We start from the raw sequence: 18,015 nt of genomic DNA on the forward strand, positions 1-18,015 counted from the left end.
CAACAGAGTATAGGCAATTATTAATGGAGCGGCAGGGCAAATATTAAGTCTCAATGCAACAAAAATGAAAAATAAAATCTACAAAACATTATTCTGGGCCTATTAAGGAATTCATCCTGAACAAGTGCTTTGCAGAACTGGCTCAGTTAAAAAGGGAAATGATTATGATGACCCAAACAGCTTTGAAGCCAATTAAGTACTTTTTGGAAGTACAGTCACTTCTAGAAAATGTGGGAACTATTTTAATACATGAAATGGCTCAAACTTCAAAACTTTCTCAAACAAAAAGGACCTGGCTAAAGCATTGAAAGATTTACTGGAACTGTACCACACTTCATTCCACCAACTTGCTTTTTTTTGTGACAGGAAACCATCATTAGGTTTCACCTCTCTCCTTCTCCCCACCACCCCCACAAAAAACACAGCTTGGTCTACAGAACTATCCTCCGAGTGTATACTCACTTAATATGGCGGAGAATCTCTTGGCAATGGTTATGGTATTGGTTCAACCAACTCATGATCTTTAAAGGGCCCACAAGTAAAACTGGGCTGAAGACCTTACCCTGCGAAACCTGGAAAAAAAGAACAATGGATGTATGACTGGTGAACAAGGGACAAAATTAAACAATAATGAAGACTCGAGGGTAAAATTAAAGCTCACGTGATTAAAATAGGTAGTGTGGATACAAAATTGGTTAAGTGGCAGAATGCAGAGAATAGTGGTGAACAATTGTTTTGTAGAGTGGAGAGAAGTAGACATGGGCGGTATTAGGATCACTGCTCTTTCTGATATATATTGCTGGACAGGGCATAATGTCAGTTTACAGATGGCCAAAACTCAGAAATGCAATAAACAGTGTCGAGGATAGTAAGATTATAGCAGTATAATTGATGGTAAGACTTCAGAAGGACGTGGAGAGACTGGTGAAACAGACATGAAATTTAATGCAGAGAAATGTGAAGTGGTAGTTAGAGCGAGGAGAGGTGTTAAACAGTAAAATTTTAAAAGCAGGAACAGAGAGACCCGAGAGTGACAAATTTTTGAAGGTGGCAAGTTGAGAAGGCTGGTAAAAAAACATCCATGGCCCTTGGCTTTATTAATAGAGGGATAGAACATAAAAGCTAGGAAGCTGTGCCAAACTTAAAACACTGATTAGCCTCAACTAACGTACTGGGTTCACCTCTGGACGCTGCATTAGGAAGGATGGTAAAGGCTTAGAAAGGGCAGAGAGATTAATTAGAATGGTACCAGGGTTGGGAGACTTCAAAGTTATGTGAAGGGATTGGAGAATCTGGCATTGTTCCAAGTTGAGAAGGTTAAGGGGTGATTTGACCGAGATTATATCAAAATGATCAATAATTTTGAACAAGCAGATTTAAAGAGACGCTGGCCAGGATTTTCCTGCCCCCTCGGGGAGGGACCCTCCAAGGGAGACTCAGAAGCCCAGTCAAAAGTCCATTGACTTTCAGCAGGACCGGACGATCCCGGCAGTGGACAGGAAAATCCCGCCCATTGTTTCCAGAGGCAGAAGGGTCCGTAACCAAAGAACACAGGTTAAAAATACAATCGCCAAAATAACCAGAGGTGACATGAGCAAAAGGAGCCAGCTACTGTGACCTGGAATGCTCTGCCTGAAATGGTGTTTGGAGGCAGATTTAATTGTACCGATCAAGGCGGCAGTTGGTTAAGTACTTGAAAGAAAAACACTTACAGGGCAATGGGGAAAGGACGGGGATATGGGGCTAACTAGTTGGTTTCCTCTATCAAGGAATCAGCCCAGGCATGATGGACTGTTTCAGTCTATGTCTCTCCCTCTCTCCAAATTGACAGATTGATCTCTCTACCGACTTACATGAACTAATGAAGCTGTTAACATTAATCCCAGTCAGATTATTCCCAATATGTGAGAAGCCTCAGGTCTTTTCCCCACTTCCAATATTTATTTAAACTTACAAAAGAAAGTGTTCAAAGAAAATGAACATAAAAAGCACATTTTTTTTCTATGTTTTTTTTTTCTGCCAGCACCTTGTTTGACACAGAATTAGAGACATGGCTCATCCAGAAGCAAAAAGTTTCAAAATCAGCAGGAAGAGTTATTCTGCAGTATTTTTATTAATGGTGCAAATCTTTAAAAAAATCCTGAAACACTCAGCAGGTCAAGCAGCATTCGTGAAGAGAACATACGCATCAGTGTTTGCCGACCCTTGGGCGTGTTGAATTCTTGGATTCTATAATGTCTAATATCAAATTTTTAGGAATGTGGCTTTGTCATGGAGTTTATCAAAGCTCTAGATTTCTTACATTAAAAACAGAATGTGACAACTCCCAATAGGACTAAAGTAGAATAGAAACAGGGCTGGGCGAAGATTGCCTGCCCTCCTACTTGCCTAAGGAACAGCAGATTGTATGGGGAATTAAAAAGAAGGCAACAGAGTCGAAATAAACTTGTAGCAATAAGTTTTTTCTAAAATGTTAATGCTTTCTTGCAGGAAACCCTCAGGAAAAATTGGGCACCAGTTTTAGATTTATTAAAAATTCAAACTCATTAAAATGAAATTCAACTTACCAGAGCTTTTTCTCGTTCCACCAATATATTTATCAAGCCCTGTAATACATTAAGATACATTATCCAAATGAAATGAAAGAGAAAGTTACACTGTGAATCACACAATGATTACATTACTGCAGCAATGCAATAATCATACTGTTTCCAAACAACGCTAACCCTTGCCCACCACAGCAGCAGACTTGTTCATTATATACCCCCAACCTCTATCTCAGCAGCACAGATGTTTAATCAAGAGTACCAGAAGGTTTCACTGATAGGCACACTGATCAGAGTCTCTTCATAATGCTCATTAAAGTGAGCAAAGATACACTAATGAATGTGTTCAATAGACTCTTGTCAAGCGGCGAGGTAAGCAACAAAATGGTGACCCACAGAAATGTTATTCGACGATGCTTTTAAACCAAGGCTTGGGAACCACTTCCATGTAAAACAATTTTACTACAGAACTCAGTTGGCCACTAATATCGTTGTATTCTGTGTCTAACCATAGAAACTTGCAGCACAGGAGGGCAACATTCAGCCTATTGTGCCAATGCTAGCTTGAGCAGTACAAAATTAGTCCCACTGTCCAGCATTCTCCCATCATCCTCTGTTTCAAACATTTATAATATTTTCCACTGAAGGACCAATCCCTCTTGTTACGAAGATTTGCTACGTAGAATATCAATCAGTAATGTCCTCTGCTGCATATACTTTATATATAAAATTGACCTTTTTGAAAAGAAAGTTTTGTGCCAAACGAAGTAGCTGCTGTAGGTCAGTGTCCTAAGTTGCATTTGTGAATGGCCACAAGCCACTTTATGGAGACAGAGTCCATGAGCTCTCAGAGACAATGGCTAAGATAAGCCCCAGGCTGACACCAGAGAGAGAGGTCACATGACCCAACTCTTGGGTGTAAAACATATTGGATTTGAACTAACAGACAGATATTGCCAAGGGGACAGTGGGGACAAGAGCCTTACTCCTCTCTCTCTCTCTCTGAAACCTGTGATGAAACCCAAACTTACCTTGGTGCTGAAAGCACAGTCTGCAAGTGTCCGAGGCAGTGGGCAGGGTGAGGTCCCAAAAGAAGAGTCCAAGAGAGGGGACAGGGACAGATAATGGTTCCAGTTCAGTTAAAAGAGAGGAGCAGAGAAAAAAAGACACCATATAACAAAAGGGCTGCAGGTAACAGACTTCAAGTGAAGAGGGCTCAGGAAGAGCCCTGAAGATCCAAGAAGGCAACCAAAGGTCGGTGACTCTGTGCTGCGGGCCGTTGGAGCTGCAGTGTTCTGCTCAGTGTGGCTGAAGATCTGAAGCTGTGCTTGCGAATGGGTGTTTGAGTGCACACTCGGGAATCCACAGGAATGGAACCTCATGAGACAAGATTGAAACCTTGCTCGGTGGGCCATCATTGATGCCGTCCAAGTTGGAGGGGCTTTTGGACAGAATTCCAAGGTGAGATCATCAAAGGGGAATACTGGAAACCCCCGAGAGAGAAAGAGAGACACAGTTTCAGTGAGATTGGTTGACTCAGCGTTACTGACATCTGGATAGGTTGTTCAGAAGTCCGTGGAACTTGTTTTGGTCATATTTGGCATTCATTGTACAGAGTGCAGTGTTCGACCACAGTTTGCTTGTTAATTTACATGCAACTCATATTAACCATGAAACTTAGAGTATAAGATAAATATTGTAAATTGTTTTATCTTTCTCACATTGTGCAGTAGCATTTATTTTCGTTTGTTCTAAATCGTGAAATCTTGTGGTTTTATTCACTGAGCAAGTGTCTTGAATCTCGAACTTTATTGATACCTACCCGAATCTTACCAAAAACTTGGGGGTCTAGTTAAGGATCATAACAAACCTCTCTCAACAATGCTGAACCCTGTTTGTGGTTTGAAAACCCACCAGAAGACCATATTGCTGCAAACCAAGAGTCCTTAAAGGAGGATTCCAACTCAATACCACTGCCTTCAGGAGAAAAGAGAAGAGAGTCAACCAGCCACGACTGAGAGCAACTGCATCAACGAGAAACCAAAGTACCAGTAGCCGCTGTGAGAAGTGTTGTGAACAAGCATTCAGAAATAATCCATGAATAATTTTTCTGACTTTACTTTTTTCACTTAGCTAAGTTTTAACATCTGATACTCTGTAAAGTTTGATTTCTTTTTGTGCATGCCTGGGTGTGTATATGTTTTCAGCACTAGTGGGAAGTTGGACATTTTCATACATTTTAAACTTTTTTGTTAATAATTTCTGTATCTTTACTGGATCGGTTTTAGTAATAAAACTAATTCCTTAATTATAAATTCAAGGTATCTGGCTGGCTTAATTCTTACACCGAGCTGTACACAGTTAAGTACATATTGAATTGGCAATATCACATCTTTTTTAAAAATTCGAACTCTGTTATAACAAAGCCAAGATTGGGACAAAGAGGGGAGACAGTTCACCCCACTTAACCTGGTAAGAACACTCAGGGGTGTGGGGGTTGTGGGGAAACATTCCACATTCCAAATTCCAAATATCATGCATGCAAAGACATTTTTCCAAACCTCCTAAAAGGAAATTGTATAATGCCCTGAAGAGAAAACATTTGCAGGGCTAATGGGGAAAGGGTGAGTGGTGGGACTAGTTGTGCTGCTTTTACAGAGATCTGGCATGGAAACGGTGGGCTGAATGGCCTCCTTCTGTGCTGTAACTATTCTGTGATTTCTCATTCTCACTTAAATGTCATGACCTTCATTACAGATTCCCAACCACACAATACACTCCTTCGTTATTCATTCTCTCAGCGGTTATATTTATACAATGAATGAAATAGATCTATCGGGCGGAATCATCACAGATATGCAAAAGTGCAGTAGCCGGCAGAGTCATTTGGATGGTCAGAGATAAGGGCGCTGCCTGGCTGCCCGAAACCCCAACCACCTCCGCCCCACTCCACCCGACCGCCTGGCAGCAGCTTTGCCCGTTGGACTGCACGCTGTGCTCTCAGCTCACACTCCAAGGCTGCAGTGTTAGTTTGAACCATAACAGATACTGGTCCAAACCGGGATGCTGACATTGCAAGGGGCTGAGAGCACCTCCACCAATGACTGCTCCACGGCCAGCTTTAGCAAGGAGATTATACGATGTGCCAGTCATCCAACTGTTCTGCAGTCCACTAAAACGCTCATTATTTTGCAGTCCGTGCCCGAGGGGTGAAAATCTCTGGAGTACTTGGTGGCGCCTTGGTGCCTCGGTATTGCTTGAGTAGGCAAATATCTAGAGGCCCAACTATAGTCATATCAATGTGGCTGCACCCGAACTGTCCCAGTTGCAAAGGAATGGTCACTTTATACAAGGTGTCCCTAACGAGTGGCCACTTCCCTCGCCCACCACCACACCCCCATCCCGCACGTGCTTGTGATACCTTCAACCACAGGGCAGCCTTCGCCACACCACCCCCCTCCAAAGCTGCTTCAACCGCAGGGTGGCCTTTGCACCCCAACCTTGAAGTCCAACAGGCGTCCCTCGCATGTGTGCCGCAATGTTACTGTACACTCATCTCCAAGTTCCTCTCAAAGTGTAGCCCGCCGTATGCACGCCTTTTATATGCTGTTGTGAAACACATGGGCGGACGGTCCAGTGGGAGGAATGGGTCCAGCAGGCGAGCCTTATAATGATGTGCAGGTGTATCATAATGAGGTTCCTGACGTCCGATGGTGGGAAACAGGCCCCCCGCCACTGACGGGCTGGGTGGACGATCGCAAACCGGTTTCATGACGCCGTGAAAGCAATTTTTGGCCTTCTCACCAAATTCAACGCTCACACCACCAAATACCCCCGATGCCAGCAGGCATGGATGATTCCGCCCATAGACTGGGTAGTACCCACTGACCCCCAAAGTCACCCTTGCCTGAAGGGTGACAAGAAGCCAGACCGAGTATCATGCTATATCCCAACAGGTTAGAACTTCCAGTTTGTAAAAGAACAGACGCCTTTTATTTATGGGCCAAAAATAACACTGTCAGGTTTGACCGTTAAGGAAATAAAAGTACTCACGGTGTGATGGTCAGCGTGCATGTGAGACACAAAGATGGCTGACAAATTACAGAGAACCGTGTCCACATCGTTGCCATAGTGACGACAGAGCTGGCCAAAGGTACCTTCACCACAATCTAACAATATAGAGCGTGTCGCACTAACAGTGGGGGAAAAAAAAGTCTAATTAGGATCAAAGGATTCTTGTAATATTACTGCACCTGCTCTCCTCCTCTCTTTCTCGAAATTTGCTGAGTTTCTACCTTAGTAACATAATTCAGTAAAAGGTGAGTCATGGCAATTTTATTAAACCGTTATTGATTGTTCCTTGCTGAAGAACGCCAACGATCTGGTTACAGTAGAAGGACTAGTGCCGGCACAGAACTCTGAAAGCAGGTCTACAACTCAAAATAGTGCAGAAAAAAAAAGAGGGGAAAATATAATTTTCCACAAATTGCCAGCAACAGAATGATCAGTTCCAGCTGTCTTTTCGTAAGCCGCAAAAAGGAAAAAAGATTGACTGAGCTTTAAATTCAAGAAAAGGGTCCTTGACATCTACCAATTAGTGTGTTTTTTTTCATATAAAAAAAAACGATGAGATCCACGAACTTAACAAGCATTAATATTACGCGTTTAACATAGTCAAACATCCCAAGGCTCTGAACAGCAGGGTTATGAATCAAAATCTGACACTGAGCCACAGAGGAAACTATTAGGGGAGATGGCCAAAAGCCAGGACGGGAGAGAAGAGAAAAACATGAAGCACAAAGCACAAATTATGTTTTTTTTTAATCAATTGCAACCAAACGCTCCCGAATCTACAATATTACTTTTAACAAGCAGCAGGTAGTTAAAAGAGAGGCTTACTCGATGTTTAGAATGATGGAGCTAACATTTCGGATTTTCATTGGGATGGCAGATCCAGTTCCAAGGAAAACCACCTCGGGGTATTTGTCCACTTTCCCTGCGAATACAAGCCAAGGATACATTTTACCACCAGAGTTACAAAATACACGTATATCATTTTTTAAAAGTAGGTACAAAGGAGGTAAAAGTAGTAAATAAGACAATTTCAAAGCATAAGACAAAGATACTGGTGTCTTACATTCACACATCATAACGTTTAGAGTTTGGTTTTACAGTATATATAAATGACTGATGTTGCGAAAGGCATTGCAAGATTCTTATTCAATTGAAAGCCCTGAACGATCAGTGATTTTGGCCAATAGCAACTCGAGGTTGAAATCCAATCACTGCAGCTGTTTCGCATTTTAAAAATGATATTCAGCATCCGATTTGAACAGACAACACTGCTGCTGGGATGGTAAAAAGGCCCGGGCACGGAATATTTTTTCTGTTAGCTTCATCCTTAAACAGTTACTATGGAAGTGCAACTTTGGAGTCACCTTCTTTACTCTTGTAAAAGCACCTCTTAATGGTGCAACTAGAGTCCAGAAGACCAGAAGTGATTGAGGCAGCCACAACACAAGACCACACAAGTCTGAAGTGAAGAGGGATTACAGTGGGGAAGGCGGCCATACATTTGACTATTGTAACACATTACAGCTACACCCCAGGCCAAGAACAGCATAGCACAGCAGCTTAATAAAACAAGATCTGTTAATAACCAGCCATTTCCTTTACCAAATAAGGTCAGCCCTAGCGGTCATGATTTACCTGACTGAATAACAGGGTCTGCCGCCAATAAATTCTTACATTCTTCAACTTTCTCCAAGAAGCCTGGGATTTCTGTAGCTTCTTTAATAAACTCCTCGGTGTCAGCTGCAACCACAGCATCTCTATTGGTAGAAAGTGCAGAAAAATACAACTTGCAATTAATGTTAAAAATGAGGAGACGTGAAATCTCTCTCCAGTCTGGCTTAGAGCAACATTCAGCAAGGAAAGATCATTTTCCTTTCTCTGCAGCACATCCTTCTCACAACCATCTGCCTCCGGTGATTCGCCGCTACTAGTCTTTGAATTTAAATAAAGACCTGAAGAGATTTTAAGTTAAATGCAGGCTTGTCATACTGAACAGGCACCTAGAGTGGACACAACGATGAAGTTTTAAAAACCCCCATGATCCATCCTTGTGTGGGTGACATCAGGATCAGAATGCAGAACTGTTAACTCTTAGGTAGCTAGATTTTGGTTTCTCATTTTCCTTGCCTCGCTCTGGAGGACAGAAATTAAATTGCAAGGCTCTACATATCAGGGTTCAAAACAGAAGAATCCTGATAAAACATGAGAGCTGCAGGAAGAGCATTAAAAAAATCAGTAAATCTGGGTTAACATCAAGATGTTGGCACCTTGGTATGCTGGTACCAGCTGACCTGTAGCCCAAAAACAGGGTGGACATGCAAGAATTTTTCTTTTCTCTATTCATGGACATCGATGAAAGGGACAAATGCTTAATGCAGCTTTATTTTTGATGTGCAGGTATGTGGAGTTTCAAGGTTTTGATTTTGTAAGTTTTCTTCACCCACTGTGTACACAATTCTTATGACACCATTAACCTGCCAACCCTATTTTCCCTGTGTTCAATAATGAGTGAAGATACCCAAATTCCTGGAAGAAACCTAAAAATAACTGAGGTGTCTGCCCAAGTTTTAGCTGCCTTGGTGAAGGACAATCAATTGGTCAGTCTGCCTGAAGGGATCTTTCAGTATACCCAAAAGGTGGTTTCACCCTTCACTTTTAGGAGTATTTCAAGAGGAGAACAGCACAACGAAAAAGAAGATGCACACAGGACTGTGAAAGACAGATAGCACTAAAATAAGAAATAGTGACCCATAACTTCGGGTGGAGTGACAACAGAGTTGGATTGGCACTCCGCTCTTAGTTACTTACCTTGAAATCCAGCCATTCCTACCTTGCCCCCATCTTCTGACTTAGGCTGGCTGAGCTCTGTGTAGTCCACACACTCCCAGAGCAGCTCAGTCACAGGCAAGCAAGCACCACCCCCTTTGTTTACACACTGGTTGGTGGCTGGGGGCGGGGGGGGGTGGTTGCAGGGGCAAGGGCAGGGGAGTGTCCGATTGCCTGGGGGTAGCTCAATGCCATAGTTACCCAGAAGCTAGAGGTGGTTTTAATTTGAACTTTTTCTGAGTAACTATTGATGTATCACATTCGGAACCATCCAAAGTTTGCAGTTTAAAATCACATTTTTGGCTGGTTCCCAGTGCAGGGCAAACGCCCGGTTTCAACTTCCCGGCCGTGCAATCCTTAAACGGGAACTCCCCCCCTCCCCCAGATACTGGGGGCTGTAATTTCTGAGCTCCAGGGCAGTGTAACGTGTGGTCAGAGTAACAAAGAGGGCAATAAGATCTAAATTAAATTTGTGGTGCATGTATCTGAACGCAAGGAGCGTGGTAAATAAGGTTGGTGTGCTAAAGGCACAGAAAGGAAACAGGGAGTATGATGCTGTGGCAAAAACGGAGACTTGGCCCAAAAAAGGGCAGAACTCGATAATAAATGTTCCTGGATACAAGGTGTTCAGCAAAGATAAGGAAGGAAAGAAAGGAGAAGCGGTCACAGAAAACACTACACTCTGCTGGAGAGAGAGAGAGAGCGAGAGAGGGAGGATGTTCCAGAATAGTATCATGAAGCTATTAATGTATACAATATTTTGGAAAATATTTGTCTTTTAAAATAGAGGTTTAGTCTGTGGGTGTGTCTTAATTGGATTAAAGCCAGCTAGTCTGGGTGCTTTGATATGTACTAGTTTGAAATGGAAACAGAGAGGTACAGTTCATTTGCATTTTTTGAATAAAGCATTCAAGAAGTGGGGTGAAAATTGACGCCTTTCTAGCAGCTATCAAGCAATATGTTTATATTACTAATAAAATTGGTATTATGAAAGAGGTTTCATTGTTAAAAGGTGAAGTTCAAAGAGGTTGTTGATATAATGAGAATTAACATTCAATGGGGCTGGTAGGCATAACTTCAGTAGTTTTCGGGTGTGCAGGCAGAGGCAAAGAAAGATCAAAAGGGAGCTATAAGCCTCCAACTGGCTCCAGTGAAAAGAGCCTCATTTTGAATTCATATGGTGAAAATGCTTTGCCTGGTGTTTGGTTAAGTCTATGGGTTGCTGTTGCCTTAATGGAGATTAGTTTGGCAATTTGTTAAAAGTTATGACAGTAGTAATTTGTAGCCCATGTGTACATACATTTTAACCTGTGCAAATTAATAAAATGTTTCAATTAGTTTAATGTAAAACCTCAAGAACTGATGGTCTGATTCCTGAATTTAGAGTCGCACCTCAAATATTACACTTAAAATTATAGGTTAAGACAGTTGTTTAACGTTTGCCTCTGGGATTTTTAGATAACTCCGCTTTACCAACTGCATCGGTCATAACAATAGTCAAGGACAGAATCAACTTGGTTGGAGCCAAGAAACAGAGGCACTGTCACACTACTGAGTGTATTGCACAGGTCACCAACTGCTGAGAAAGATACAGGGGTACAATTTTGCAAGGAGATTACAGAGAAGTGCAAAAACATTACTAGTTACAATGGGGGACTTCAATTGTCCTAATATAGACTGGGATAGTAATTGTGTAAACGGCAGAGGAGGAGAGGAGTCACTTGAGTGTGGTTTGGAGATTTTTCTTGGTCAGTAAATTTCTGGCCCAATGAGGCGTTGCTGGATCTGGTTCTGGAGAGTGAGGTGTGTCAAGCGTCAGTCAGGAGACAATTAGGGAACAGTAATAATTGCTATTCTCAGAGTTTAGGATAGCAAAAGAAAAAGACAAGGATCTATCCAAAGTAAGAATTTTTAATTTGGGGAGGGTCAATTTCAGTGGGGTGAGAATGATTCCAGCTCAGGTTAAGTTAGAATCAAAGATTAGCAGGTAATGCTGTATCAGAACAATGGGCTGTCTTTAAAGAGGAGATGGTTTGGGTAGACCAAACAAGCAGAGCTCCCTGGATGTTGAAAGAGAGCAAGATAAGCAGAAAACAGGGGTGCATGACAGATGCCAGGCTGATAATACAAGTGAGAATCAAGCTGAATATGGAAAGTTCAGAGGGAAAGTTTAAAAAAAGAGATGTAAAGAGAGAATACGAAAAGAGACTGGCAGCTAATGTAAAGGGGGATCCAAAAGTTTTCTATAGGCATATAAATAGTAAAAAGGTAGTAAGAAGAAAACTTAGGCATAGAGGCAGAGAGCATGGCTGAGGTATTGAACAAGAACTTTGCACCTGTCTTCACTGCCCAGGTCATTGTGAAAGAAGGTAGTTGAGACAGCGGATCAACTAAAAATGGATCAAGAGTAGGTATTAGAAAGGCTGGCTGTACTTAAAAGTTGGTAAGTCACCAGGACCAGATCAGATGCATCTGAGGATACTGAGGGAAGTAATGGAGAAAATAGTGGAGCAATTAGCTATAATCTTCCAATCCTCTTTACATACAGGGGTCGTGCCAGAAGACTGGAGAGAATTGTAAATGTTGAAAACTAGGGTGCAAGGATAAACTGAAGGCCAGCCAAGTACAAATTGGTGACAGTGGCAGGGTAGGTTGAGAAAGCGGCGATTAAAGCATACCAGCTCCTGGGCTTTATAAATAGGGACATTGAGCATAAAAGCAAGGAGTTATTGTGAACGTTTATAAAGCACTGGTCCAGCCTCAACTGAAGTGCCGTGTCCAATGCTGGGAACCACACCTTAGGAAGGATGGGAAGGTTAAGAGGGTGCAGTATAGGTTTACAAGAATGGGTCTATGGATGAAAGACTTCAATTATTTGGATAGCTTGGAGAAGCGAGGGCTATTCTCCGTGGAGAAGAGAAATTGGACAGATTTGATAGATGTGTTTAAAGTCATGAGGGGTCTAGACAGAGCAGGTAGGGAGAAACCGCTTCTATTGGTGAAAGAGTTGAGAACCAGAGGGCACTGATCTAAGATAAATGGCAACAGAACCAAAGGCAACAAAAGGAAACACATGTTTGACGCAGCATGTGGTTAGGATCTGGAATATACTACCCGAGAGTGTGGTGGAGGTGGGTTCAATCGTGACTTTAAAAAGAGAAATGGATAAGTATCTAAAGAGAAAAGATTTGCACAGCTACAGGGAAAGGGCAGGCAAGTGGGAGTAGCCGAGTTGCTCATGCAGGGAGCTGACATGATGAGCTGAATGACCTCCTTATGTGCTGTAACCATTGTATGATTCTATGAAACCATTACAACTAATACATCAAATTGGGTCACGTTTGATCTTTTGGATCGGAGAAAGATATAGGAATACAGAAATAAAGCGGGGCAGTTGTGCAAGCTTGAGGCTGTTCCGGCAAAGAACCAGCAGAGCACGATGGGGAAAATGGCTTCTTACTGCTCTACAATTATATTACAAAGTATTCACAGCACAGAAATAGGTTCACAACTCATCCATGCCAGTGTTTATGCTCCAAACAAGTCTCCTGCCACCCTTCTTCAGCTAACCCTACCAGCGTGACCTTCTTTTCCTCTTACTCATGCTTAATTAAATTTCCCCTTTAATACATCCAAGCTATTTGCCTCAGCACTTTCCACTTCCTAGCCGCTTTCTTGGTCAAGAAGTTTCTCCTGAATTCCCTACTGGGTTTATTGATGACTGTCTTGTATTTATGTTTTGGATCAGTTTTCCATATAACATTCACGCAAGAACTTAAATAATCAAACAAAAATTCTATATGATGGATACCACACAGGCACAGAAAGGCATAAAAATAAATGTACAAATGAGGAACGACGAATTCTCTGGGTGTTGAGACATCGGACTTTGGTCGAGTTGACATTGCATCAGAAGGCGGCCACGATAAATATATGTCTAACTTACGTGAACTGACCTTTGCCATTCAAATTTGGGCCTCAGCTGGTACTTTAGCAAGCATTCACCTCGAACAGTTGGCATATTGAGAGAGGCTGGCTGTTCCTGAAACCAAAGAGAAAGCGAATTACCGCTACTGATTGGATGAAACTATGTAATTCAGTCAGATTCTAATTTATTCCTTTCTTTTTAAATGATACTATCCCCACAATACACCAGAAGGTCAATCTGACAGCCAATTTTACTCAACTGACTACTAAATTGGCTTCCAAAACCTAATGGTTGCTCTTTTACAAAATCAAAGAGCTAAAAGGCAAAGGGAGGATCAAAACCTTAAGCTTGAGATTTTACTTTGTTGATGATAATTTAAAAAAATAAAAACATCCCCCCCACCACACCCCTAATCAACATAGTTAGCTCAGCAGTATTTACTCTTGTAGTAAATATCAATGTAACACATCCAGGTTCCACACTAAAATACAAGGATATTCTAGAAAGTATGACAATTATGCCAAACACTAAGAGGATTGAAGCAAGGCCCAAGAAAGAGTGCCAGTAATTCAAATTTCCCATCCACTGCATTGTTAATTATGCACTTTTCAGATACCATCAATTCTGGCGCTGGAGCACATACACTGACTCCAATCCTGCGCCAGTCCCTCTGCTTCTTCCATCAATACCACATACCCTAGGCAAGCAATTGGTACCACTGTGCTCTTCTTCTGTGTTACCCTATATTTTTTTCAACTACACTGATGCCCCCAGGCAAGCAATCCCAGAAATATCTGTTAAACGGGTTTAAGAGGCACTGAATGGAAATTGCAGGAGAGATCATGATGGAAAAAGAGTCTTATTCCAGCCAATTTTCCAGTGAGTAACCAAGTGGTTAGTTCACACTGCCTTCTTTCCGATTCCCTGTATAAATATTATGGGACACAAAATGGCCACTATAAAGAGAAACAGAAAAACAAGGCATGTAGCTAAGTTATAGTCAAACCGCTCTCCCTCCTTTAATGATGTACGTACTTTATGGTTGATCCCAAAGACCTTGCTTGGGCTATCAAAGGCTCATTTCTCCCATACCTCCCCCCTGCCCCAAGACCTCAAGTCACGTCCCCACCTTGGTCTGAAAGGTCTTTAGCCGAGGAAAGATCTCAGAGTGAATCAGGTTTAGCTGGGTTTGGATCTTGTGGCTGCGTAGGTTATGGACAGTCTCATTGTGTTCATTGAGGATCAGGTGTTCTGTGGTAGGCCCAAACCTGCGGGTGGAGTGAAGGACACGAAAATAAAAAGACCAAGACAAAACAGCATGCACAGTTACACTTAAAAGTAGGGCACAGGTGACTTCCAGGACAAGGCACATATCGAGCTCAGGAAAAATACACCCACAAATCTGAAGTACTGTAAAAATGAATTTAGAAACATCTCAAAGTGATGTCAACATCTCAAAATAAATCCTCAGAAAGGCAGTGACCACCTTACAAGAAACAATTTTTGCTCAGCGAGATCTCACAAACAGCAACTGCCAGATGAATCCAATTTTGGTGATATGTGAGGAAAAGTGATGGTTAGAAGAATTTCCTGCTCTCCTTGGGATGGGTGCAGGGATCTTCGACATTCAGCCAAGCCACTGGAGCAGAAATACATCACTTATCTGAAGAATGACACCTCTAAAAAAAATCTAGCGCACCCTCAGCACAGCACTAGATGCCAGCCCACTCGATGTTCAAAACATCTTCATGTGTGCTCTGCATGAAGGCAGGTCCTTGGCTCATAGTCATCTTTCCATGTCTCTCTATCCCAGCCAGTCTTTTCATTTGTCAATAACTTCCTTCAATTTTCATGCCATCCAACATTAATATGCTCTTCCATCCTCTATTTCCTTGAAATCTTCCCTCCATAACGTCTCTAACAAGTCCGTTTCCTCTTAAAATGCGCCCTACCTAGTCGGTCTGCCTGTTCCAAACTACATTCAGCAAATTTTGTTTGTTCACTCTCCTCAGCATTTCATCATTTGTTATTTTTGGTGTCCAACAGATCCCTTCCATATTCCTCCAAACCCACATTTCAAACCTATTTCACAACATGGTCTCCTCTTTCCGCAAGGCCCTAGTCTCACATCCATACAAAGCAACACTCCAAATCAAGCTCTTCACAAGGCAATCTTGAGCTGTTTATTCAGCTCTCCGGTTAGCAACTGTCTCTTCTTACTAAAATCCTGAAGTTAAATTTGAATTCAAAAAGCATCTGACTCAGAAGCCAGAGCACTATTGACTGAGCCAAGCCAACAGATCACAAAGGAATTTCAAATACACGCTTCAAACATTCACCAAGGCCATATATCTGTATATCTATATATTATTTTTTAAATGTATTTCAAATTTTAATTGAACTATGTTAGCAATAACAGAATATCGCAGGAATGTAATGAAATATATGCTGAGCTCTATATTACAGCATTGGGAACAGTAACAAACAGTAGAACATGGGCAGTGAACTTCAAGGCATTACTGGTGCATTGCAGCAGTTTAGTATTCTCAGCTGCTCTGTCCATTATCAGAGAGAATTTACTGAGAAAGAGAGAAAAAAAATTCAATCCAACAAGTCTCACAGGGCAATATTCACTTTATTTTTTTTTAAATTTCTATGTTGAATAATAATTAGTCCTTCATCCCCTCACGGCAGTTTAAAACACTGCAGTTCTGCTGACACAGCAAACTTTACAAAATTCGATTACCTCTCCATCCACGATTTATAAACATTATTTGCCAACACTGACTCCGGCGTCATGTGGACAACTAATGCAGTGGGGCTTTCAGACCCTCCAGTTTGATACCTGCAACGGATATAATTTTAATAAAGTCAGAAGAGACATGATTAAAGAACATTGTTTGGTTTACTAAAGGCATTGCTTATAGCACAGCTTCATTTCTATTTTAACCCTACACTGCTTGCGAGGAAGAGGAAAGACAAGCCTTACGTAAAATACATCAAGAGGAGCTTTTCAGAAGCTACTTAATACCCCTAAGTGAGGCAAATAAAAGAATAGGGCAACATTGATAAATTATAGGGATCACTCTGCCCACTCACCCTTTATTATGGAAGGGATACACAATAAGCCCAAAAACCTGAGCGAAAAACACAAGTGTTCAGGGTGTTTTTCTTTATTCAGTCACAGGATGTGGGTTTCGCTGGCTGGGCCAGCATTTATTGCCCATCCCTAGTTTCCCTTGAGAAGGTGGGGGTGAGCTGCCTCTTGAACCACTGCAGTCCACGTGGTACAAGTACACCCACAGTGCTGTTAGGGAGGGAGTTCAAAGATTTTGACCCAGGGACAGTGAAGGAATGGCAATATATTTCTAAGTCAGGATGGTGAGTGACTTGGAGGGGAACTTCCGGGTGGTGGTGTCCCCATCTATCTACTGCCCTTGTCCTTCTAAGTGGCAGTGGTCGTGAGTTTGGAAGGTGCTGTTGAAGGAACCCTGATGAATTCCTATAGTGCATCCTGTAGATGGTGTACACTGCTGCTACTGTGCATCAGTGACAGAGGGAGTGAATGTTTATGGATGTGGTGCCAACCAAGCGGGCTGCTTTGTCCTGGATGGTGTCCAGCTTCTTGTGTTATGGAAGCTGCACTCATCCAGGCAAGTGGAGAGTATTCCATCACACTCCTGACCTGTGCCTTGTAGATGGTGGACAGGCTTTGGGGAGTCAGGTGAGTTACCCGTCACAGGATTCCTAGCCTCTTGTAGCCACAGTATTTATATGACTAGTCCAGTTCAGTTTCTGGTCAATGGTAACCCCCAGGATGTTGACAGTGGGGGAATTCATTGATGGTAAAGCCATTGAAGGTCATGGGGCGATGGTTAGATTCTCTCATGCCGGAGATGGTTACTACTTGACACTTGTGTGGCGCAAATGTTACTTCCCACTTGTCAGTCCAAGCCTGGATATTGTCCAGGTCTTGCTGCATTTGGACATGGACTGCTTCAATATCTGAGAAATCAAAAATGGTGCTGAACATTGTGCAATCATCAGAGAACATCCCAACTTCTGACCTTATGATGGAAGGAAGGCCATTGATGAAGCAGCTGAAGATGGTTGGGCCGAGGACACTACCCTGAGGAATTCCTGCAGTGATATCCTGGAGCTGAGGTAACTGACCTCCAACAACCACAGCCATGTCCCTTTGTGCTGGGTATGATTCCAACCTGCAGAGAGTTTTTCCCCCGATTCCCATTGACTCCAGTTTTGCTAGGGCTCCTTGATGCTACACTCAGTCAAATGTGGCCCTGATGTCAAGGGCAGTCACTCTCACCTCACCTCGGGAGTTCAGCTCTTCTGTCCATGTTTGAACCAAGGCTGTAATGAGGTCAGGAGCTGAGTGGCCCTGGTGGAACCTAAACTGGGCATCAGTGAGCAGGTTATTGCTAAGCAAGTGCCGCTCGATAGCACTGTTGATGACTCCTTCCACTACTTTACTGATGATCGAGAGTTGACTCTGGGGCTGTAATTGGCTGGGTTTAGTTTGCCGTGCTTTTCACGTACAGGACATACCTAGGCAATTTTCCACATAGCCGGGTAGATGCCAGTGTTGCAGCTGTACTGGAACAGCTTGACTAGGGGCACAGC

The 18,015-nt window shown here is 42.4% G+C and overlaps 1 protein-coding gene across 2 annotated transcripts in view; it reads right to left on the minus strand.

Moving 5' to 3' along the window:
* The window catches only part of elac2 (elaC ribonuclease Z 2), a 61,016-nt gene that overhangs the window by 19,137 nt on the left and 23,864 nt on the right, over positions 1–18,015 (minus strand). For both annotated transcript variants that reach the window (XM_041216936.1, XM_041216937.1), the window contains exons 12-19: positions 16,121–16,219; positions 14,504–14,642; positions 13,403–13,488; positions 8,256–8,377; positions 7,446–7,542; positions 6,600–6,738; positions 2,568–2,606; positions 463–572 (exon numbers count right to left, since the gene is read on the minus strand). In XM_041216936.1, the coding sequence (XP_041072870.1) occupies positions 463–572; positions 2,568–2,606; positions 6,600–6,738; positions 7,446–7,542; positions 8,256–8,377; positions 13,403–13,488; positions 14,504–14,642; positions 16,121–16,219 (831 nt within the window). The remainder of the gene's footprint in view (positions 1–462; positions 573–2,567; positions 2,607–6,599; positions 6,739–7,445; positions 7,543–8,255; positions 8,378–13,402; positions 13,489–14,503; positions 14,643–16,120; positions 16,220–18,015) is intronic.

Source organism: Carcharodon carcharias, chromosome 22 (assembly GCF_017639515.1).
Source record: "Carcharodon carcharias isolate sCarCar2 chromosome 22, sCarCar2.pri, whole genome shotgun sequence".
NCBI lineage: Eukaryota > Metazoa > Chordata > Chondrichthyes > Lamniformes > Lamnidae > Carcharodon > Carcharodon carcharias.